This window comes from Terrapene carolina, unplaced genomic scaffold (genome assembly GCF_002925995.2).
Source record: "Terrapene carolina triunguis isolate 2854851 unplaced genomic scaffold, T_m_triunguis-2.0 Scaffold33356, whole genome shotgun sequence".
In the NCBI taxonomy this organism is placed as follows: Eukaryota; Metazoa; Chordata; order Testudines; family Emydidae; genus Terrapene; species Terrapene triunguis.
Window position 1 is genome coordinate 2,967,550 of NW_020697707.1, and position 25,368 is coordinate 2,992,917.

At 44.6% G+C, this 25,368-nt stretch overlaps 1 protein-coding gene across 2 annotated transcripts in view; it reads left to right on the forward strand.

Moving 5' to 3' along the window:
- The first annotated feature begins 9,639 nt into the window (after nucleotides 1-9,639).
- Nucleotides 9,640-25,368, forward strand: part of LOC113409437 (endosomal/lysosomal potassium channel TMEM175-like) — a 39,091-nt gene continuing 23,362 nt past the window's right edge. The window contains exons 1-4 of one of the 2 annotated variants that reach the window (XM_026663347.1): nucleotides 9,640-9,805; nucleotides 12,041-12,079; nucleotides 17,892-17,989; nucleotides 22,355-22,406. In XM_026663347.1, coding sequence (XP_026519132.1) covers nucleotides 9,665-9,805; nucleotides 12,041-12,079; nucleotides 17,892-17,989; nucleotides 22,355-22,406 — 330 coding nt within the window. In that variant the 5' untranslated portion in view covers nucleotides 9,640-9,664. The remainder of the gene's footprint in view (nucleotides 9,806-12,040; nucleotides 12,080-17,891; nucleotides 17,990-22,354; nucleotides 22,407-25,368) is intronic. The other variant, XM_026663348.1, reaches the window with a different exon arrangement.

A 25,368-nucleotide genomic window follows, 5' to 3' on the forward strand; every position in this document is an offset into this window, starting at 1 on the left:
CGGCGTTGCAAGCTTCCAGAGGGCTATGGCCACTCGCTTCTGGACAGTCAGGGCTGCTCGCATGCGGGTGTCCTTGCGCTTCAGGGCAGGGGACAGCAACTCACAAAGTTCCAGGAAAGTCCCCTTCCGCATGCGAAAGTTTCGCAGCCACTGGGATTCATCCCAGACCTGAAGCACTATGCGGTCCCACCAGTCCGTGCTTGTTTCCCGGGCCCAGAATCGCCGTTCAACAAAATCCACATGCCCCATTGCAAACGTGATGTCCTCGGCGCTGGGTGTCGTGGTTTCTGACAGCTCTGTGCTACTCTCCGACTTCAGGCCCTCACTCCGCTGCCGTAGCCTCCTCGCCTGATTTCTCTGCATCTGCCTCTGGGAAAGGTGTATGATAAGGTGCGAGGCGTTGAGAACGGCCACAACTGCAGCGATGGTCACAGCGGGATCCATGATCGCAGTGCTGTGGCGTCCGCGCTGTCACTGATCAAAAAGTGCGCGAACTGATTTCCCGACGGCTCTTTCAGGGAGGGAGGGAGGGCGTTAGTGATTGACGGATGACGACAGTTACCCAAAAGCACCCTCGCCACATTTTTTTACCCAGAAGGCATTGGGGGCTCGACCCAGAATTCCAATGGGCAGCGGGGACTGCGGGAACTGTGGGATAGCTGCCCACAGTGCACTGCTTCCAATGTCGACGCTTTCCCTGGTAGTGTGGACTGACAAAGTCGAATTACTGTCCTTAGTGTAGACACACACGTTCGACTTTCTAATATCGATTGCACATATTCGATTTAACTAAAATCGAACTACTCTCGTAGTGTGGACATACCCTTAGAGGAGAGGAAGGTGATCAGGAACAGTCAACATGGATTCACCAAGGGCAAGTCATGCCTGACCAACCTGATTGCCTTCTATGAGGAGATAACTGGCTCTGTGGATATGGGGAAAGCGGTGGACATGATATACCTTGACTTTAGCAAAGCTTTTGATACTGTCTCCCACAGTATTCTTGCTAGCAAGTTAAAGAAGTATGAATTGGATGAATGGACTATAAGGTGGATAGAAAGCTGGCTAGATTGACAGGCTCAACAGGTAGTGATCAGCAGCTCGATGTCTAGTTTGCAGCCGGTATCAAGCAGAGTGCCCCAGGGGTGGGTCCTGGGGCCGGTTTTGTTCAACATCTTCATTAATGATCTGGATGATGGAATGGATTGCACCCTCAGCAAGTTTGTGGATGACACTAAGCTGGAGGGAGAGGTAGATATGCTGGAGGGCAGGGATAGGGTCCAAAGGGACCTAGAAAAATTGGAGGATTGGGCCAAAAGAAATCTGATGAGGTTCAACAAGGACAAGTGCAGAGTCCTGCACTTAGGACGGAAGAATCCCATGCAGTGCTAGAGGCTAGGGACTGACTGGCTAAGTGGCAGTTCTGCAGAAAAGGACCTGGGGGTTACAGTGGACAAGAAACTGGATATGAGTCAACAGTGTGCCCTTGTTGCCAAGAAGGCTAACAGTATATTGGGCTGCATTAGTAGGAACATTGCCAGCAGCTTGAGGAAAGTGATTATTCCCCTCTGTTCGGCACTGGTGAGGCCATATCTGGAGTACTGCGTCCAGATTTGGGCCCCCACTACAGAAAGAATGTGGACAAATTGGAGAGAGTCCAGCAGAGGGCAATGAAAATGATTAGGAGGCTGGGGTACATGACTTATGAGGAGAGGCTGAGGGAACTGGGCTTATTTATTCTGCAGAAGAGAAGCGTGAGGCGGGGATTTGATAGCAGCCTTCAACTACCTGAAGGGGGGTTCCAAAGAGGATGGAGCTCTGCTGTTCTCAGTGGTGGCAGATGACAGAACAAGGAGCAATGGTCTCAAGTTGCAGTGTGGGAGGTCTACGTTGGCTATTAGGAAAAACTATTTCACTAGGAGGGTGGTGAAGCACTGGAATGGGTTACCTAGGGAGGTGGTGGAATCTCCATCCTTAGAGGTTTTTAAGGCCCGGTTTGACAAAGCCCTGTCTGGGATGATTTAGTTGGTGTTGGTCCTGCTTTGAGCAGGGGGTTGGACTAGATGACCTCCTGAGGTCTCTTCCAACCCTAATCTTCTATGATTCTATGTTAAAGTACCACCACACTCAACACTTCAATTATAACTCAGGTTAGCTCTGCAGTGAAAACAAGCCTTAGGTTAGAAGCCACAGCCATATGAGCAGTCAGCTCGTCACAGACCACCAGCAACTGCATGTAGTGCACAGGCCCCTGGTATCAGTTTGGCAATGTCTGCCTGCCCCATCTAATTTGCTGAAGAGGAAAAGCTTTCAGTGCCCTGTGCTGAAGGAACCTAGTGCTCAGACATTTGGGCAATATTTGTAGAGCAGTGATTGCTCAAAAGGTTATGTGATCTAGAGCAATAAAAGGACTTTCAACCAACATCAATGAATTTTATAGAGCCTTTCTGAAAATTATTAACTCATTTAATGTATTGCTTTACTGTATTTTTAAACAAAGTACCAAGTAAGAGAGGGAAGACAATGATGCAAACTAAAAATACCCAGGCACTATTTTGAGAAAAGTTAGTTCCTATGTACTTTTATTTCTTACTAAGTATGAACGGACACATTAATCTTCCTCTACACAGAATTCAGAGACATCACTGGAAGTTTTGAGTGTGAAAGGAATAGAGGATTGGTAGTCTGAGAAGTTGAAAAAATTGAGAGGGTACAGAAAACTCACAAAAACTCTCAGCTGGCCCGTGCCTGCTGACTTGGGCTCACGCTAAAGGGTTGTTTAATTGTGTGTAGACATTCAGGCTTCAGGGGCAGCCCGAGCTCTGGGACACTCCCCCGTTGCGGGGTCCTATTGGCGGGAGTCTAGCCCAAGCCCAAATGCCTATACCGCAATTAAATAGCCCCTTAGTCCAAGCCCCGTGAGCTTGCGTCGGGGGGCAAGGGCCAGCCATGAGTTTTTAATTGCACTGTAGACAGATTCTTCAAGAGCCCAATCTGTTTAGCTTACCATAAAAACTAAATTGACTTAATTACAGGGGGTAAGTATCTTCACAGGGAGAAAATTCCAGGTATTAAAAGGCTCTAATCTAGTGGAAAAGGGTATAACAAAAACCAGTGGCTGGAAGCTGAAGCCAGACAAATTCAGATCAGAAATTAGACACACATTTTTAACAGTCAGGGTATTTAACCATTGGGACCACCAGCTAATGGAGGTGGTGGTTTCTTCATTTCTCAAGGTCTTCAAATCAAGACTGGAAGCCTTTCTGGAAGATATGATCTAGTCAAACACAAGTTATTGCACTCAGTACAGGGGTAACTGGATGAAAATTAATGGCCTGTGATATATAGGAGATAAGACTAGATGAGCGAATAGTCTCTTCTGGCCTTAAACTCTGTGAATCTGAAATATTTCTTAGTCCCCAAGAAAGTAAGATCTTAGCCCCAATTCAGCAAACACACACACACACACATAAGTTAACAGGTAAGAGTGCTCCTATTGACCTCAGTTAGGCTACTCACATAAGTTACTTACATGCAGGCCCATAGCCAGCCAATCCAAAGGTGGAGAAGTACAGGAAACTCTGAAGAGGCCAAAAAAAGGTCTGGGGTTCATGCCCAGAAAGTTTTGAAAGATGCCAGTATCCTGGATTTAAAATTAAGACATTGTAGCTTATCACTTCGCATTTTAACACAAGATTTGGCAAATACCAGACACGTGTTGAAGGGTCCATGCTAACATCCTCTCCCCAATTTGAGTGTCTTTGCCCTCATTCCTTTTCCCTCCCTTTGATTGATCGATCACCTACCCCATTGGCTTGAGTCTCTCACCACCCTGTTTTCTCCTCTGAGAATCTTTACAATTCTCCCAGACTCTGTCCCTATTCTTCTTCCCTACTTTGAGGTGAGGTGATGTCCCTACATTCTTTATAATGAGGCCTCTCCATTCTCATGGGAGGTCTCTTTCCTCCAATGCAATCTTCCCCGCAAGCATACCATAGACCTCTTTGCTAGGCTGGAAATACCGCTGAGGTATGTACAGCCAACAGGGGGAGCAGCAGAGGAAGCTGCTATCAGTGCTAAAAGCAGAAGAGGCATCACAGCTCCCTGTGCTAAGAAGGAACTGCAGGGTTTTTCTGAGCCCCCTTTTCATTACTGGGATTTTTGTCTGGAGAGGCAGAGAGAGACAACTGGGGAGGCAGCGCCACTTAGCACCTCCTCACTGCAACAGACCTATTCTGTGTGTTAGCATTTGCACTATTAGGGCCTTAGCTTGGGTTCAGGTTATGAATTTAAACCAGTCAGTTTAAATACTTATATGTGATAAATGGGGGTGGGGGGAGAGGAGCTCCCTTTTATGGACAGACAGCCATCTACAAAATCCCTGTTAGTAGCTGTTCTCTACGTGCTTTACCTGTAAAGGATTAAAAAAGCCCATAGGTAAAAGGAAGGGAGTGGGCATCTGACCAAAAGAGCCAATGGGAGGGACAGAACTTTTTTAAATTTGGGGAAAAAAAACCTTTCCCTTTGTTTTTCTGTTGCTGTTCTCCAGAGGGAGGGGACAGAGCAAAAACTATGCTGTAAAAAGCTGTGAACCAGGTATGAAAGATCACCAGATCATACCTAAAAACTACTCAATTTGAAACCCCAGATATGTAAGTAGATCATGAAATGTCTAGAAAGACGCGATTAGGTTTATCTCTTTTATTTCTATAAGGTTTGTGGACTCCTCTGTGCTAACCCCCAAATGCTTTTGTTTTCCTTGTAACCTTTAAGCTAGACCTCAAGAAAACCATTCTTGATGCTTTATTATATTTGCTCTTTCTAAATCTAGCAATAGCCTAAGTTCCAGATGTATTTTCTTTCTTTTTGTTTTTTTAATAAAATTTACCTTTTTTAAGAACAGGATTGGGTTATTTGTGTCCTAAAAGGTTTGTGCATATGTTGTTTAATTAGGTGGTGGCAATAGCTGATTTCCTTTGTTTTCTTTCTCAGCTCTTCCCTGGAAGGGGGGTGAAAGGACTTGATGGTATCCCACAGGGAGAAATTCCCAAGTTTGCCTTCCTGGGTCCAAAGGGTTTTTATTTTTTTTTTTGCATTTGGGTGGTAGCAGCATCTATCATCCAAGGTCAGAGAAAAGCGGTAACCTGGGGAGTTTAATACCAGCCTAGAGTGGCCAGTATTCATTTTTAGAATCCTTGAGGGCCCCCCACCTTCTGCACTGAAAGTGCCAGAGTGGGGAATCAGCCTTGTCAAGATAGCATTGCATGCAAATAGGTAAAGAAATGTTTACATAGTGAAGAACTCAAAACTTTGTAAATACACATTATGAAACACTCCGTTTCATGAAGCTTTACCTCATTCCATACACACCTTGAGGTCATACTCCACTGCTTCTCCTATGGACACATACACTGCATTAATACAGCACTGGGAAATTATTACTAGTACATTCCTGCTACCTTATGATTAAAAGCCAGTGTATGTGTTGAGTATGTTGAAAGTATTATAAATTACAGAAATCCAAGTGGATTGTCACCATACCACAAGACATCTGCAACCAGGTGATTTTTAAAAAAAAATATTTTGCTTAATAGCAAGATCTTCCCCCATCCCTTTTTCCTGATGAAGAACAGCTGAACTTTTTCTTGCTCAAGCTTTAAAAAAAAAAAAAAAAAAATACTTTCAATCTGGGGACCAGTCCCAAAAAAGCAGTATTTTGATAGGTGAAGGTTTGTGTGTTATATAAGCAACTGGCAGACCTTTTAGCTTGGAAACAATTCAGCAATGTTAATTTTAGATGTAGCTACACACTGCAGCTATACCAACACCAAACCAAAAGGCCCTTTTTTGTCTTCAACAATTACATTTTCAGCTCCAGTCCAGAGGCCTGCATCTGTTCCAGCTCAAGTCAGGCATATTCTGCCAATATTTATCACATCATTTAAGAGCTCAGCCCAAGAGCACTTTATAAAAAAAAAAAACAAATGTAATTGAATCTTTGCCACAGTTCCTCTCTCCTCTATTTTCCATGTGTGATGGGGTAGTCTGTTCCCTTAAGGGTAGGAGAGCCTAGGGGGTCATTCAATCCACCCCTGTCCTGGGGCGTGGTTCTTCAATGGGTTGGGATGCCTGATGTACCTAAGTCCCCCCTGTGTCCCAGCCAATTGGGATGAGCATTTGGAAGGGGACCAGCATATATACTGCCTCCTCCCTCATAGTAGTGGAGAAAATAGCAGGAGAAAGTCTGCTTGCTGAATCCTTCTAGTCTGAAAGCAAAAGGATTGACTGGGAGAAAAGAGTCAATGGGAGGAGAAGCTGGCTGAGGCCCTACAGTTGACTTGAATTACACCCAGCTCCCAGGAGGAGAGATGGGGATTCCTGGTTTCAGGAGAGGAAGGGACAGGCTGAAGTATAGCCCAGCTGTGGGAGGAGGGCTAGGGTCTCATGAACATGGGGAAAGGAAGCCTACTTGGCCTCTTTTATGGACCCAGAGCGGGAGTGAACTCAGGATACTAAAAAAGTTGTTTGTGCTCCGTAAAAAGAGCTAGTAAACCAGACCTCCCAAAGGAGGTATTTTGTCTGAAGTAATGTGGTCTGAGTAATTGGGAAAAAACCAAGCAGGCACTGAGGCACTGTCCCTGCCTGGCCACAAGAGGGAGTGCTGGACAGCAGCAGACATTTACACTTGTTGGAAGGAAGGACCTATTCTGAGACATTACTGTAGAAATGGTTCTCTGTTAGGGTTGGCAACTTTCTCTTAACACAAAACCAAACATCCTCACCCCACCCCTTCCCAAGACCCGCCCTTCCCTGCCCCTTGCCCAAGGCCCCACCCCCACTCTCTACATTCCCCCTCACTCAGTGGCTCGCTCTCCCCCATGTTCACTCACTTTCACTGGGCTGGGGCAGGGGGCTAGAGTGCAGGAAGGGGTGAGGGCTCCAGGGTGGGGCCAGAAATGAGGGGTTCAGGGTGCAGAAGGAGGCTCTGGGCTGGGGCAGGGAGTTGGGGTGCAGGAGGGGGTGAACAAACTTTTTGGCCCGAGGGCCACATCTGGGAATAGAAATTTTATGGCGGGACATGAATGCTCAGAAAATTGGGGTTGGGGTGCAGGAGCAGGTGAGGGCTCTGGCTGGGGGTGCGGGCTCTGGGGTGGGGCTGAGGGTTTGGGGTGCAGGAGGATGCTCCAGCCTGGGGGTGGGGGTGAGGGATTCAGAGTGTGGGAGGGGACTGCAGGTTGAGGTGCAGAGTTGGGGTGTGGGAGGGGGGCACGGGCTCTGGACTGGGGGTGAGGATGAGGGGTTTGGGATGCAGGAGGGGGTTCTGGGTTTGGGGGGGCTCAGGGCTGGGAGTTGGGGCTTGGAGTGCAGGCTTACCTCAGGCGACTCCCTGCCTGTCTTGGCACTGTGCTGTGCCCCAGAACTGGCTAGCAGGTCCGGCTCTTAGGTGCCGGGGGGTGGGGAGGAAGAAGACTCCACGTGCTGCTCTCGCCCGCAGGCACCTCCCCCGACGCTCCCATTGGCCACAGTTCTCAGCCAATGGGAGTGCGCAGCCAGTGCTTGGGCAGTGCGCTGAACCCCATGGCCCCCCAGCCTAGGAGCTGGACCAGCTGGCCGGTTCCGGCTGCAGCACGGTGCCAGGACAGGTAGGGACTAACCTGCCTTAGCCCTGCAGCACCGCTGACCGGACTTTTAACGGCCCGGTCGGCGGTCCTGACCGGCGCCACCAGGGTCCTTTTTCGACCGGGCGTTCCGGTCGAAAACCAGACACCTGGCAACCCTATTCTATGTTTGTCTCAGTAACTTCCATGTCACATTAGCTCAGTTGACACCTGTTCTCCAATTCAGCTCTTCAAGCTCAGTCTAATGAAGTGAAAGATTATTTTCTTCATCCATCACCACCAGCAACAGATTCTGCAGAGAAAATGTTGCCTTCAATAATACCTGTGTAACCTATAGCTTTAAGTGGGGCGGCAAAGAAATAATGAAGATAGTGTGATTGCACAGGCAACGGTGCTTACAGAATTTAACTCTGCTGATAAACCAACCACTTCATTTTGCTAGAACTGTGTTCTGCAGGAGTAAAAAGTAGTCTGATCTTATGTGCATTAAATAGAATAGTTCTGAATGAATCCACAGAGGCAGCAGTGAAAATGCAGCTTTTTATACTCTCATTTCTCAGATTAGAACTATTCCATACTTATGGTTGAAGCTATCTCCCCAAACATAAACCCAGTTTTCAACTTCTCCCCAAAATAGATAGCAGTAGCCTTTAGATAGTATTTGTATTTCATTCTACTCAGCTTACGCTACCCCAGCCTCAATTCTGAGGCATAAAATTTGCAGAAATATATATTTATAGTTTAAAAACAGCTTATAATTTTATTCAAGTGACCACGTTCCAGTCTTGTAGAACACTAACATATAATTTTTCACTACAAAGAGCCACATATTACTTGCTACACAAGAGTTAAACACAAGCTTACAAGAGCTACGGCCATTTACATAAACCTGCAACACCATATGAACAAGTCTCATAGTACCCAGCAACCAGGGCCGTAGCAACAAAGAACGTGGCCCCCTCCGAACGGTGGCCCCCTCTGAACATATGTCCGGGCGGGGCCCCTTACAATGCAGAAACTGGAATGCGGTATTTATTTTGCCACTTTTAGGGGCCCCCTTCCTTGCGGGGCCCCCTCCGGTCGGAGGGCGCTCGCTACGCCTCTGCCAGCAACTCATCCAATTATAAAAATTCTACTCCAGCACACCATAACAAAAAGTTTAAATATATTACCAGTATTATGGCCATCCCAAAGACCCCCAGTCAGGACTGGGCCCTACTGCACACTGTACAAAGCAGAGTTGACATTCTAATTTAAAAGAAGGATGCAACAAGGGGAACAATGGGAAAGATGCAACAAAGGGAACACTGGATAGTTTCATCATCTTTATATATATATATCCGTATATAAAGATAATATATAAGGATACACTATTCACTAAGCTTGTTATATGCATGACTTCTTATTTCTGACATAATGTTAAGAAACTACTGCTTTACTGCTGAAGGAGACACTCCTCAAGGTGAGAGTCCCAGCTGCATCTTGGTTCATTTCTAGTCTCTGGCCTTTTCTAGGCCTCTGGACACAGCCCATCCCTGGCTACTTTCCCAGCCCTCTTCCCTAGAGCAGTGGTCTCCAAACTTTTTTGATCATGCACCCCTATCAGTAAAAAATTTTTGAGCACGCAGGAAGCAAAAAAACAACAAAAACTCCCAGACACACTGCTCCCCCTGGCTGTCTCGCTGTTCTATGCAACAGGGTTCACTTATAACCTGTCCCCCTTCTCACCAGGCCTTGCTTGCTCTGTCTCCTGACCCCTAGGAACTAGAGCTCTCCTCACGCACCCCCAGAGACCCAGCTCTGCCTGTACCGCCCCCCCCCCCCCCCCGAGACCCCCCCCCCCCGAGACCCAGCTCTGCCTGTACCCACCCTCACCCCCAGCTCTGAGCGGCTCTCTCGCCCCTTCCCTTGCCCGCGCTCTGCGCCTGGCCCGCGGGAGGGGGTGTGTGTCACGCCGCCGTTAGGGGCCGGGCTTATATCACTCCCCTCCCCCCACTCCTCCCCTCTCCCGGTGGCGGCAGGACGCGGCTCCGCCCGGGACCCACATGTCCGCGCCACGGCCCCAGGCGGAGGGGGAGGCGGCCCCGGGCCCCCCGCGGCACAGCGGGGAGCTGGGCAGCACCCAGGCCTCGCACCGGCTCCTGGCCTATAGCGACGCGCTGCTCTCCATCATCGCCACCGTCATGGTGCGTGAGTGCGGCCGGGGCCCGCGCGGCGCCGAGCCCTGCCCTGGGGGAGCCCCCTCCCGCCGCCGCCCGCCCTCCGAGAGCGACCCCCGGCCGGGTCCCCCCTCCCGCCGCCCGCCCGCCCGCCCGCCCTCCTAGAGTGACCCCCGTCCCGACACCCCCCTCCCGCCGCCCGCCCTCCTAGAGCGACCCCCGATCCCCCCTCTTGGAGTGCCCCTGCCCCCCACCCTCTGGAGTGCCCCGCCCCCTCTGTCCTCTCTAGGAGTTCACCCACCCCCCTGAGTGCCCCCATCTCCACCTCCCTCTGCCCCGTCTCCCGGAGACTGTCCCGAGTGCTCCCTCCACCTTGCCCACGAAGTGCCCTAGCACCAGCCCCTACTCCACACCCCCAGAGTGTCCCCGCTACCTGACTCCTCTGCCCCTTCTCCCAGAGTGCCGCTGCCCCAAGTACCTCCAGCATCTGCCCCCTTTGCCCCACCCCTGCAGACTACCCTCGCCCCCTTCTCTTTGCCCCCACTCCTTCGCTCCCCTTTGAGCCCCTATCTCCTGGAATCCTCTCTCTTATTTGGCCTCACCCCCTTGGACCTGTTTCACTGCCCCCTCACGCTCTTACCTATCCCCACTCCACCTTGAGTCCCCATCCCTTATCCCTCCCCAACCACCTGCCTTTCACCCTCTCCATTGTTCTCTAAGAAGGAGCAGCTTCAGAGCAAACCCATTTTGAATAGTGTCCCTATTTAAGCAACTGTCCAGGTGTGGGTGTAGAGCAAAAAGAGGCCCCAAGCTCTTCCCAATGTATTATTTTTATTGCATTAGCACCCAGAGGCTGCTGTCAGGATTGGAGCCCCATTGTGCTGAGTGCTGTTCAGATATACAGGCAGCCACGGTCTCTGCCCCGAAGTGATTACATTTTAAGGCAATAGGAGTGAGGGAGAGACACCATATAAGTTACATATACATGCGTAATACAGTTAGGAAAATATGTAATCTCCAGTAGCCCAAGCTTACCCATCATTTGTTGGTCAATGGTCAATTGTCACTTGGTTGGTTCAGCTTCTTTTCAAAATCCCTGCAGGACACTGCTTAGCCAAGGTGCCCAGGTATCACAGTGCTAGGGAAGACAGACTGTACATAATGGATGATGTCTGTACAGAACTTTGAAGATAAAAGCCCCGTATATGTGCAAAGTGTTATCTAGCATGGTCCAGTGCATAGACATCCAATGTTCCTGGGGAAAAGCAGAGAAATTAGAATTCTGCATGTACAGTTGTACACCTTAAAGAGATGGCAGTATTAGTCTTAGAGAAAGGGAAGTTATTGGTCAGAAACGTATACAGGGTACAGTACATGTATATACAAAGGAGTACATTCTTATCTGGCTTTGCTTCTGACTCCCAGTAAGGTTAATGGGGCAGTCTAGAGAAAAGACCAAATAGTCAATTTTACTTTGCTTTAAAAACTGTTGCTCCCATTAGATTAGAGCAACAGAATTAAGTAAATGCCTTCTTTTCTCATTTTGTGAACCCAGACTATTGTTTTCCATTACAGTACTTCTTTATGAGAATGGTGATTAGGTGCCACTATAATACAAATAACTTTCAACTTTTTGTATTATAGTCTTTCTGTTAGAGATGGAAAGCAACACAGCAGGTCAGTTCATGGTGTTGCAATATTAATACCAATATTGGAATTTTTAAATGCCAATAGTGCTTACAGGCATTTGGATTTAAAGTGCTGTGGTATTTAGTTTTAATTTTAAAAAAAAAGTTTGTATTAATACAAAATGTTTTACATTTCACTGGAAGTAGGATTGGTTAAAATAATGACAGTATCTAGGACCCACCTTGAATTTTAATTGCAATTTAAATGCCTTAGACATCACATTCATTTAAAACCTTACTACTTTTAGTGAGACAGATAATGAGACTTCATTGAAACCTGAAGTATTGGAATTAAATCCAGCAACTTAAAAGTTATGCAAATGTTTTTCACATCAACAAATTCAAGTAAAAGTTGCTTTATCAAGACAAGTGAGCTTTATCCCTACTTTGCAGGAAATAAATGTGTATTCCATCAGCAGTCAGCAAATCACTCATCTTGCAAGTCATTATATCATTTCATATGAACATCTGTCTGTCATTTTAAATATTTTTTGGTACGATGAAGCTCATTTTCTAGTAGAGTAGAATGAGAGGCTTATATATTCCATCCAATAATGTGATTTTCTTATTTCAGATTTTGCCTGTGGCCCACACAAAGATACATCCAGATCAGGTATCGTATATTTAGTATTTTGTTACATGTTTATTCTGTCTCTGTGAGTATTAGGATGACATTGCAATTTTACTTCCAGGTTCAGGGTTTTTTTCCAGTTAAGATGTTACAAAACCGTAAATAAAAATGAAACCAGTAATTCATTCTCTAATGGGTGAACTATTGAACTGGAGCTGAAGGGACTGAAGTACTAAAGACTTGGTTCATTAGAGAAAAACATGATTGCTTTATAGATTAGTATATTTCAAGGTCAGAAAAAACCATTAGATTATCTAGTCTGGCCTCCTGTATAACACAGGCCACAGAATTTCACTTTACCTCTGTATTGAGCCCAATAACTTGTCTGACTATAACATCTTCCAGAAAGACATCCAGTCTTGATTTGAAGACATTAAGAGATGGAGAATCTGCCTGCATAATGGAAGTTGGAAGATATTTTAGAAGCTATTTATTTTCCCCAAAATTATTAATCACTTTAATGGTTAATGTAATCTGTTACCTGCACAAAATTCTCTGTTACTCACACAATCTATGGGCACCCACCTTTACCCAGTTCCTAGGGTTCAGGCGTAACCCTGTTAATTTAGGCACTTACCCTTGTGTGGGCTCAGGGCATAACCTTACACTCTGCGGGTTTGCGGGGTCTTTTACCAGTGAAAGAGCCTTACACAGTAATATCCAACTTAACCTCTATTTATGAATATTTCCAAAACAGAATGCACACACTAAACATACAATGCTCACCACTTCCAATAAGGCAGATAAACTTTCTTGATGGCCAATCAGGATCAGGTCATCGGGGGGACTCCAGTTTCTGCATGGTATGGTTGGCACGGTGTTAAGGTCTAGCAGCTGATCTTGGGGCTGTGTCCTGGAGTTGGTTCCCAAGAACTTCCTTTTGGACCCCAGTTTATATAGTGAAACTTGAGTCCTGCTTAGTTATACCTTAATCGTTTTACTCAAATTTTACTAACCAGTCCTAACATATTGTAACAAAATTCTCTAACCAATCCTAGCCCACCACCTTAATTGATTTACACCTAGCAAAATTAATTATTTAACAGACAGAAACAATCAAAGAATCAGAGATCATACAGACAAAGAATAGAGAAGTGGGGACCATAAAGACAAAACAGTAGAGAAATGAGGATTTCACAACCACAACTATTGATAAGTAATTTCTTGCCAGACAGAATGCTATCAAACTAAGTTTTCTTTAACCATCTTAAGATCCGTTTCTTTATCTGGTGATGGCGGGTACTATTAGGACAGGATCGCCTTCTTAATAGTCCGATATTACATTGTTTTAATGTAATTTAGATGGAATGTGAGGATGTGGCTTTTTGCTGCTTAGCTCATGGCTGCTGCCCTCCTAATATGGCTGCAAACAAAGGCCTTAGGCCTTACAATATGGCTACAGGAAAAGGCCTTATCCTTACAAATCAAAATAATTTCGAAAGAAATAGAAGAGGCTAAAGAAAATACAATACTAACGTGGTAAATTTAGTTAAATATATACCAAAGACACATGGTGTAAAAAAAAAAAGTAGGAAATCAAAGACGTTCAGTATTAGACTATTTAGGTAGCACATATGAAGGTTCATAGAAATGTCTTTATTTCTATGCTCTTTAGTTGAGGATATAAACTTCCACCTAAGCCACTCTGGCTAGCATATTCATTTATTGTATGGTGGAGTTGAAGCTCTTTCATACAAACATTTATTTCTAGGCACAGTACTTCATACCAGGAGTAGTCCTGCTGAAATCATTGGCAAGTTTCACAGCACGAAGCCTTAAAATCTAGTAGTAAGCGCTTGGGGGATTGAACCTTAGTATAGTTCAAAATAGGGTACCAAATTAGTGTTGTCCCTCATTTTCCCTGTAGAGAGCAAGCAGGGAGTATTGCCCATGATTATAGTGTAAAAAGCTTTCCCTGGTGGAGTTACTTCTCAGGTACCCTCCATTGGGCTAGAATAGGAGGATCTGTATTTCAAAATGCATGCTCTTCCATGTTTTGCTAATGGAGACATCTATAAAAATAACCCCTTATCCTTTAAATATGTGTGTAACTTCACTTGTGATTAGTCCCATTAATATCAATGTGACCAGTCGCATGAGCAGAGTTATGTATCTGCATGAGTGTTGGTAGGATAAGGTGCTTCGTATAAAAAGCATATTGCAGCATATCTAAGGACTGCAGTTAACAAATAGTCTAAGCACACATCCTTTTGTAATACTTTTGAGATGAAATAATTTCTATCCAGTAGGCTTGTACTTTTCACCATACTATACCTCCAATTATCTCCAATATTGGTTGTACAAAATTGTCAGTTAATGTCCCCCTTTTGTACAAATCTGTTTTTGGGATGAAACAAGTTATGACAGCAAAACAAAGTTAAGCTTAACGTTTATTAAGTGATATCTTGAGTTAGATCTTTCTTTAGCCTGCAATTAGATCAGTGCAAGCAGACCCTTGTGTCTGCACGGAGCTTTAAGCCAAGAAATAGGTTCTCTGAGGTAAGATAATGCAAGTAGATTGGTACCTAACCATTAGATGCCTAGTCAGAAAAAAAACTTAAGGCTAAATATAAATAATTATTGATGTAAAGATGATTTTTCAGATAAGAAATTCACTCTAAAGTCATACATTCGTTAAGAAGATCTGCAAGATGTATTTGCATTAAAGAAAAGGTCAACTATGTTCTTTCCATATAAGTTAAGATAATTTAATGGAAGGGATTCTGACGCTGACGTCCCAAGGTAAAGTGCAGTGCCTGTCAGAGAGTTTGATTCTGTACCCATTGAGCTCAGGGTTGGGTTGCCATTGAATTCAGCATGTTCAGGATTAGGCCCATTACAAGAAGGACAGGGCCATTGATGAGAAAGCACATGACAGGGCAACTAATGTGTCAAAGGGTATTTTGTTTGCTAGAGGTGTTAGTAAAGTTAGCTATAGAACTCACCACTTAAAAGAAAGGGAAAGAATACAAGTGTATGTTTATCAAAAGGATGGGTTAAAGACATTAAATTATGTAAAATAATGGGAATGCAGAGTAACAGAATAGGATAGCTACTAATGCAGAAAAAATGGACTCAGGCTTAATCAATAGAGGCAGATGCAAAAGTGGCTGGAAAAGGAAATACTGCAATTGTAAAGCCTTAACATTCCCAAGGGATGAGCCTCCTCCAGGAAGGTACTATCCTTCAAGACAGGAAGAATTTTAAGGCTCCCGGATTACAGAAGTCAGCTGTAGATCAACAGGCCCAAATTCCTCTCCTTCACTGATGTGAATATCAATAAACTATTAAGTCAGCGGAGTTTTGCCAGATTTACAGAATTGTAACTAAGAGCAATATTTGGCCATAAGTGTAAGTAGAAGGAAATCAAGTTTTAGTTTTTTGGTGAAGTAGAGATATAGCTGGTAAATCAGTTCTTGGACTTTGAATACTAGGGTTTAGGTTGTTAATTAACATTTCCTTGGTTTAGGAAATAATTTGCCCTTACATCAGATGGTCTGGTTTTCTGTTCTCCTGTACACAGCAGTGAGCAAATGAGGCCTAGCAGTTCAGGTTGTAAAGACATATTTAGCATTTTATTGTCTTTAGATTAGAAAGCTCAAAATTGAACCATAATGAAAACAGACCTTCTAGATAGAACTGTGTAGTGTCAGCATCGTCAAACTTTTATAGCAAGAACCATATTTTACTAAAGATTGTCTTATGACACTTTCCTTCCCACTCAGCCACACTATATTCCTTAGGCAACTGCAGCAAATTACTTCTATTGAAGTTGCATTAAATAACTTAACTGGCTAAATATATGTTAACAGTAGGAAATAAGGTAGAGGAACCAGCAATACATGACCAGCAGGTTCTGGGGTCCTCATTTGACAGTTTGGGGGCCTCTGGCCTCTTGCATCCTTACTTCATCTTCCTTCACATACTGGAATCAAGTCACTGAAAGGAAACATGTCTGAGGCTTCTGAAGAATGCCTGCCCCAAATTCCAGCTTTGGAAAGTTTTGAATAGGGACATTTGCTGGTCAAAACCTCTCAGAAATAGTGTCCTGTCACAGTGACCAGAGCCATCATGGTCTAGTGAATCAGATATTAGGCAGGAAGTCAGGAGACCTAGAACCTATTCTCAGTTCTGTTACTGCCCTTGGGCAAGTTACTCCACCTCCATGCCTGTCTCCTTTCCTACCCTTTATCTCATCTATTTAGACTGTAACTCTGCCAGGGACTGCCTCACTATGTCTCCATACAGTGCCTAGTGTATGGAGACCATAAGGATTACTGAAATAGTTATGGCAGTATGTGAAGCTGAAGGGCCTACAGTAGTTAAGAAATTGGTGGATGTAAGGATCAATCCATACCTTTTCACACAATGTCACAGAGGTCATGATGATATAGCAACAAGTAAAGTGACAAGTCGTTGCCACGCAGAGCTTGTGTTCCAAGTTAGACACACAGTTTATAACAGCAGAGAGATGCTTATCAGTATGTATCCATCCTATTAGTTATCTTTCATCATCATCATGTTCCTATTACGCCACTGGCATTTAGGGCAGCGATGAAGCTCCTCCACTCCTGTCTGTGTCTGGCAAGTCTTTTGATGGTTCCCCAGCTCTGCCCCAGGTTTTTTAGCTCAGCTTCCACAGCTCTTCGCCATGTTGTTTTTGGGTGCCGTGTTTTTGCTTGCCTTCAGGTGTCCATCTTATTGCTACTCTGGTGATGGAATCAGTTTCCATCCGAAGCACGTGACCGATCCATCTCCAACTCCTCCTGGCAGTGATGGTGCTCAGATCCTCTTGGCTGCACTGTGTCAATAGATCTTGGTTTGAGATTGTTCTGGGTCAAAAGATATGGAGGATTTTTTTGAGGCAGGTTGTATGGAATAAAGACAGTTTGGACATGTCATATTTTCTCATTCCCCAGCATTCTGCACTATAAAGTAGTGTTGGAAGTACACCGCTCTGGTAAATCTTGAGTTTGGTTTTGGTGTTGTATTTTGATGATTTCCAGACAGTTATCTTTCAGGGTTTTTTAAAAAGCGAATCCTATAAATTAAAATATGGTAGAATGACAGGTTAGATGTCAGTAAAACAAACCATTCCTATAGCTCTTAACCATTTCACTGCGCTCAGAAACTGTAATCTAAGTAATCCCCAAAACCCTAATGATATCTTCAATTCAGCTAACAAATACGTTTCATTAAATCAATGTAGGATCATCCTAGCACAGGTAATAATACCAGACTCTTGTATAGCACTTTTCACCAGTAAAACTCAAAGTGCTTTATGAAGATAATTATCATTGTCCCCCTTTCATAGATGTGGGAATGGAGGCACAGAGAGGTGTAGTAATTTACGAAGGATACACAATAGGCCAGCTTGATTAATAGTTACGCTTCTTTAACTGTGAACACAAGTGATTGTCTTTCCCCTTAAGTGAGCAGTACCAAAACCCTAGACGTTTGTTTAGCAATGGTTCCTATTTTTATTTGGCATACCACAGCCTGGCACATCTTATGCAGGCATCTAGGTAATTGGAGCAGATATTCCAGAAGGCTTACAAGTGTCTGATAAGCTCACTACTCTGTTTTGTGGTACTGTCTGGATGATAAATCAGAAAATGGAAATAGTTGGAAGAAATCTATATTTTAGCAGGCAAGACGTTCTCAAAAATTTATTCTGCACTGTGAAACTATGACTTGTTTACAGATACTGCTAGCGATTTTAGAGTAACATTCCTCACGTCTATATTTTGCAATGATGTGCTTTTTCTATTAATAACACTGTATTTTATTTCAGAAACTAGGTGAAAGTGTTCAACAGCTTCTACTAACGAAAATAGCAGTCTACCTGATGACTTTTTTAATAGTAACAGTGGCTTGGGCAGCACATGTAAGGTATGAAAAGGGGGAACATTTTTTTGTCTAATTCTTTCTAGGAAGCTAAAGCAAGATTAGTTTAGTGGAAGTGAGTGACCAGAGATGCTATGTCACGTTTTTCTGGAAATTTGCCCTGAGCGTCCTGATAGAATGTTTTGATTATAGTCAAAGAGGATTAAAATATTTGATATTAAGCCATCTTTTTGTAATGGTTTTTAAAGCTACAGAAACCATAAGATAAGAGATGTTTGGGAATTTTTTTTAGATAATATTGGCAGAAGGTACAAAAATTCCTTGTTCAATATCACCAACAGGTCTGACCCACCACAGTAGCAGCAAAGTAAAGGAAAATAAATACTGTATCTTTAAAGTCAAGCTATTTTAGGTTTGTAGACTGTAAAATATTCAAGTTGTTCCATTAAGAATATAATTTCTAACATATATAGTTAGAGGAATTCAAACAGCAGAATTGGTCTAGAGCTTACGTTTGTCCTTTCCAATGCATACAACATCACTTCTTTCCCCAACAGCATATTCTTTAAAACTGAGTGAGAGATTGGTGAATCTGCATTTTATAGGGGGTACAGACTGTGCCCCTTCCCAGCATGCTTTGTTAAAAGGAAATTGATGAGGAAGCCTTTCCCTTGTCTTCTCTTTCTTCTCTCTTCCACTCTAACCATCTGAGCTTCTTTTCTAACTGAGGGCAGGTTAGCTGGAGTTTATTTCCTAATTTTGTCTAAACAAAACCAGTTTTCTTTGATTTGGCACTGCTCAAGATAAAGAAGAACCATAACCCCCTTTCTTTCCCCCTCTCCCCAAGGCTTGAACAGATTGGGAGGGGAATATAACTACATTTTGTCCTATTTTTCCCTGAGGCTTTTTCCTAATTTCTCAGTGACGTGCTGTAAATATGTATAGTAACTAAGTAGCAATGAAAATAACTTGATTCAGCTGCTTGTTTTTCTAGTGATATTAGCTTAGTGAAATAACTGCAGTTTGTCTTACCTGAGGCTTTGATACCATCATAATTGGCACTTTTTGAATGCGTATAAGAAGTAAAACTTATTACTAAACCTCTTTAAATTATCATCTTTTAGGAAGGCTACAAAATGAATACTATGTGGGTGAAGAAAACGTGGGTTGAATAAATATCTAATTTCTCAAATTACGAGATGCTAAAATCTTCCCTTTCAAATAGAGAAACTTAACAAGATTTGATTTCCTATGGCTCATCTGTAATACTTTGCCTATAAAATGACTGCAACTACAGAATGCTTGGTTGGGCATTTTTTCCAATGCCATATCTTTATTTAAACCAGCCATTTCAATCTAGTCATGATGAATGGATGCAAGGTCTTGGAACAGATTTTGAAGGAGAAAATAGTTAAGGACATAGAAGTAGATGATAATTGGGATAAAATACAAAATAATTTTACAAAAGGTAGATTGCGCCAAACCAACCTCATCTCTTTTTTTGAGAAGATAACTTATTTTTTAGACAAAGGAAATGCAGTAGATCTAATCTCCTGATTTCAATAAATCATTTGATACAGTTCCACACAAGAAATTATTAGTTAAATTGGAGAATATGGGGATTAATACGAGAATTAAAAGGTGGGTGAGGTGCTGGTTAAAGGGGAGACTACAGTGGGTAATACTGAAAGGTGAGCTTTCAAATTGGAGGGAGTCTACTAGTGGAGTTCCTCAGGGATCGGTCTTGGAACCAGTCTTATTTAACATTTTTATTACTGACCTTGGCACATAAAGTGGGATTGTGCTACTAAAATGTGTGGATTACATAAAGTTGGGAGGTATTGCCAATACGGAGGAGGACCTGAATATCATACAGTAAGATTTGGATGACTTTGAAAACTGAAGTAATCCAAATGGGATGAAATTTTATAGTTCAAAGGGCAAGGTCATGCACTTAGGGACTAACAACAAGAATTTTTGCTATAAGCTGGAAATGTACCAGTTGGAAACAACAGAAGAGGAGAAAGTCCTGAGTGTATTGATTGATCACAGGCTGACTCTGAGCTGCCACTGTGATGCGGCTGTGAAAAAGGATTATGCAGTCCTAGGACACGTCAGGCGAGGTATTTCCAGTAGAGACAGAGAAGTGTTAGTACCATTATACCAGGCACTGGTGAGACCTCACCTGGAATGCTTTGGGCAATTTTGGTCTCCCATGTTTAAGAAACATGAATTCAAACTGGAACGGGTACAGAGAAGGGCTACTAGGATGATCAGAGGAATAGAGAACCTACCTTACGGAGGAGACTTAAGGGGCTTAGCTTGTTTAGCCTAACCAAATGAAGGCTGACGGAAGAGATGATTGCTCTCTATAAAGACATCAGAGAGGGAGAGGAGTTATTTCAGTTAAGGGCCAATGCTGGTACAAGAACAAATGGCTATAAACTGGCCATCAACAAATTCAGGCTTGAAATTAGATAAAAGTTTCTAACCATCAGAGGAGTGAAGTTCTGGAACAGCCTTCCAAGGGGAACAGTAGGGGCAAAAAACCTAACTGGATTCAAGACTGAGTTTTATGGAGGGGATTGTATGGTCTGATGAGGTTGCCTGTTGTAGCATGTGGCCCATCTGCTAGTAGGAAAAATCCCCAACAGCCAGAGATGGGACACGAGATGGGGAGGTCTCTGGGTTACTGCAGTGAATTCTTTCCCAGGTGTCTAGCTGATGGGTCTCACTCACATGCCCAGGGTCTAACTGATTGTCGTATTTGGGGTCCAGAAGGAATTTTCCCCCAGGTCAGACTGGCAAAGTGATCTCACAAAACTGGGTGACTGGGCAACAAAATGGCAGATGAAAGTCAATGTTGATAAATGCAAAGTCATGCACTCTGGAAAACACAATCCTGACTGTACGTACAAAATCATGTACATACAAAAACATAATTAGCTGTTACCACTCAAGAAAGATCTTGGAGTCATTGTGGAGAGTTCTCTGAAAACATCTGCACAATGTCTTGTGGCAGTCAAAAAAGCTAACAATGTTAGGAACCATTGGGAAAGTAATAGATAATAAGACAGAAAATGTCATAATGCCTCTCTATAAATCCGTAATATACCCACAGCTTGAATACTGCCTGCTAGTCTGGTCACGCCATCTCAAAAAGGATATATTAGAATTGGAAAAGGTGCAGAGAGGGGCAACAAAAATGATTAGGGGTATGGATCGGCTTCCGTATGAGGAGATATTAATTAGACTGGGACTTTACAGCTTGGAAAAGAGAAGACTAAGGGGCGATATGATAGAGATCTATAAAATCTTGGTGACTGACTTCTCCAGGGTGCAATCTGGAACTGGGGTACTGTTGAGCCCTGTCTCAGCAGCCTGGGTTCCCTCCCGGTCCGGCATTCGCACAAACATTTACACCGGCAGGGACATACCCAGCTGCAGTTACATGAATGCCTTTGCCAGTCACTCATGAACCAACAATAGAGAGACTTCAGCCCCCAGCCTAGGACCCCAGAGCTGTACCGTCTTACCCTGATCATGCACATTCTGAAACTGATGAATTTAACAAAACCTCATAATCTGGGTCTACTTTGAAAAATGACTCAAATGCTATTCAGAGATCTCAAAGATTTCCAGATGAACCTTGCTCTATTTGCAAATTAAACCATTTATTCTAACTGCCACACCTGCAAATTTATTTTGGAATATGTACATCAGTCTGGCTTCTTTCTGGTTCGTGCATCACCAGTAAACAAAGTTTCTGTTGGGGAAAATTTGCCTGTGTTCACATTTGAGCAACACCGTTGTCTGCAGTGGAATTTCACGAGTTTTAAATGAGTACAGACTGTGACCCTACAGTCAGAGTTTTAGGGCCACTTAAGCACATGAGTAGATCCATTGACTTCAGTGGGGTTACTCACATGTTTGCACGATTACGGCCTCAGTTAATAATTTTGTTGATGTGAGAGTCAATAAAGTTCAGCTCACTTTTTCACATCTGTATTGGCTCTGCAGCAGTAGTGAAAATGTATTTCAGTAAACAAATATGATTCAGAATGACATAAGAAACATCCGTAGAGTAAGAAAATGCCCATTTTACATAGTCTCCTTTCTGACCCAACTGCCCTTTAAAAATTAGAAAGCAATGATTCACTAATAACCACCCCTTCAGCAATTGAATTTGGATTTCCTTATCTAGCATTTTTATTTTCTTAATAAACAAATGTTTTTATGTTTCAGATCATCAGATACTTGTTTTTTCAGTCAGACAGATAGTTATTGCTAGCTGCCACCGCTGTTTATTATATAAATTGCTGAACACTGGAAATGTGTTTACGATATAATGTTATCAATGCCTATTTTTATAAGTAGGTTGGTTCATGGCTTTTTGTCTTGTTTTTGCAGACTGTTTCAGGTGATAGAACTTATAGATGATGTTCTTGCCCTTCTAAATTTGGTGAGTCTCTATCAATCATAGTTGGGGGGAGGGATAGCTCAGTGGTTTGAGCATTGGCCTGCTAAATCCAGGGTTGTGAGTTCAATCCTTGAGGGGGCCATTTAGGGATCTGAGGCAAAATCAATACTTGGTCCTGCTAGTGAAGGCAGGGGACAGGACTCGATGACCTTTCAAGGTCCCTTCCAGTTCTATGAGATAGGTATATCTCCATATATTATAGTTGAACCAACAAATGCAGGTTGAGATGTATAAAGGCTGATAGAGCTACACTTTTTGTTATATTTGTATCCAGATACAGTCAACAAAGGTCTTTTTAATCTGAGTAGTTTAAATTGGCCAAATAGGAAAACAGGCAGAATCATGCAGCTTAATTTCCCTTTTCTGTAAGGCAGAGAAGGGCAAACTACGGCCCATGGGCCAGATCCGGCCCGTCAGGGCTTTCAATCCGGCCCGCGGGATTGCCAGCCCCGTGGCGCAGCGGGGCTAAGGCAGGCTCCCTGCCTGCCCTGGCCCTGCGCTGCTCCCGGAAACATCCGGTACCACATCCCTGCGGCCCCTGGGGGAGGGGGGCAGAGGGCTCCGTGCACTGCCCTCACCTGCAGGCACCGCTCCCCACAGTTCCCATTGGCCGGGAATGGGGAACCAGGAGCCACTGCTGGACATGCTGGCCACTTCCGGGAGCAGCGCGGGGCCAGGGCAGGCAGGGAGCCTGCCTTAGCCCCGCTGTGCGCTGCTGCCACCCCGGAGTCGCTCAAAGTAAGCAACGCCAGGCCGGAGCCCACACCTCTTGCACCCCTGCTCTGAGCCCTCTGCTGCACCCTGCACCCCAGTCCCTTGCCCTGAGCACCTTCCTGCACACCACACCCCCACACACACCTCGCACTCTATCCCGCCACCCTGCCCCAGCCCTACATTCATGGCCCTGCATGCAATTTCCCCACCCAGGGATGTGGCCCTCGGGCCAAAAAGTTTGTCCACCCCTGCTGTAAGAGAAACTGAAATTGCCTAGAGAAATTCAGCCATAAGCTGAAGAAATGTTTAGTAGCAGGTTAGTCTGGAGTGCATCTGAGGTAAGTCAAGAGGGGAATTCTGAAGGAAGCTCTTGTCTCTAATGGTCTATATGCTTGCTGGACTCCTATCTCTGGATAGAAGAAATGAGCCCAAACTGCAGAAATCAGGATTTCACCTTGTCCAATGCCCTGAGAGTGGGTTTAGATCACAGGTAATGGCTTGGAGCCAATTTCTATTCAGTTTTTTCAAAAACTCATATTTAAATATGAATATTTGAAGTACAGGATTAATTGTAGGTTGTTTTTTTTTTTTTTAAAGCTGTCTACTACTGAGTGACCACTTGGGTTCTTGAACCATTTTTATGAGCTTTACATTTATCCTAAATCTTATTTTAGTTTAAAGATAATACCTTAAAAGTTATTGGTTTACTTGTTGGCATGTTTGGAGAGTTTTCTTTAACGAATAACACTGTAATAGCTGTATTGTTATTGTGGGGATGCTGCCCTCTAGTGGGAAGAGTGATGAATTTATCCTGTCTTTCATGATCCTTTATTCCAGTGGTCACCAACCCATCGATCACAATGAACTGGTCGATCCTGGAGCCTCTGCCAGTCGATTGTGATCTCTGGGCTGCTAAAAGTCCAGTGGCGCAGCAGGGCTCAGGCAGGCTGCCTGCTCTGGCCCCACGCCTCTCCCGGAAGCGGCTGACTGCTGGCACGTCTCTGCAGTCCCTTGCAGGGGCGCGGTGAGGCGGCTCTGTGCATTGCTCCCGCCCTCAGCATCATCCCTGTGGTTCCTGGCCAATGGGAGCTGCGGAGGAGGCGCTAGCGGGTGCGGGCAGCGCATGGAGACCTGCTGTCCCCCCATCCCCTTCAGGGGCCACATAGACATGCCAGCAGCCAGCCGCTTTCGGGAGCAACGTGGGGCCAGGGCAGGCAGGCAGCGCTGCACTGCTGACCGGGAGCCACCTGTGGTAAGCACCTCCTAGCCGGAGCCTGCACCCCTCACCCTCTCCTGCACCACAACCCTCTGCCCCAGGTTCAGCCCGGAACCCCCTCCCACACTCCGAACCACTCGGCCCCAGCCCAGAGCTGCACCCCCTCCTGCACCCCAACCCCCTGCCCCAGCCCGGTGAAAGTGAGTGAGGGTCGGGGAGAGCGAGCGACGGAGGGAAGGGGGAAGGGGCAGAGTAGATCCTGGGTTGATCTTAAATTCAAAAAGTGATCTTGTGCATAAAAAAGTTGGAGACCACTGCTTTATTCTATTGTTTTAAACCCCTTCAGTTTACAGTCCGCATGTCACAATATTTAATGAAATAGAAATTTTAAAATGATTCTGCTTACAACAAACTGACTTTAAATAGCATTAGGGTATGTCTACACTGGCAGAGTTACAGCGCTGGCAGTTCCAGCGCCGCTCAGAGAGCGCAGAAGGGAAACCGCTGTTGTGTGTTCACACTGTCAGCTGCCTGCGTACTAGCATGTTCACACTTGCGGCACTTGCAGCAGTATTCAGAGCGGTGCACTCTGGGCAGCTATCCCACAGAGCATCTCTTCCTCTTCTGCCGCTAAGACTTGTGGGGAGGCGGAGGGGGTTGCAGGGCATCCTGGGTGTTTCGCATCCCAGCAATCCCTGTGCTTCCATCTGCATTTGGCACCATCTTTCAACGGTTTGTATACTGCGCACTCTGCTCTGCCTCTTCAGTCTGCAGGAATGGATCCCGCGCTGTTAACCAATATGCTGCTCGCTCTCACTAACATGTCATGAGTGGCAGTGAAGTTATTCCTTAAACTACAAAGGCAAGAGCAGTTCGACGTTGATCTCACCACGCATAGTAGCTATGACGCGAGATTGCTTGTGGCATTCACGGAGGTGCTGACCACAGTGGAACGCCGCTTTTGGGCTCAGGAAACAAGCGCTGAGTGGTGGGATCACATCATCATGCACATCT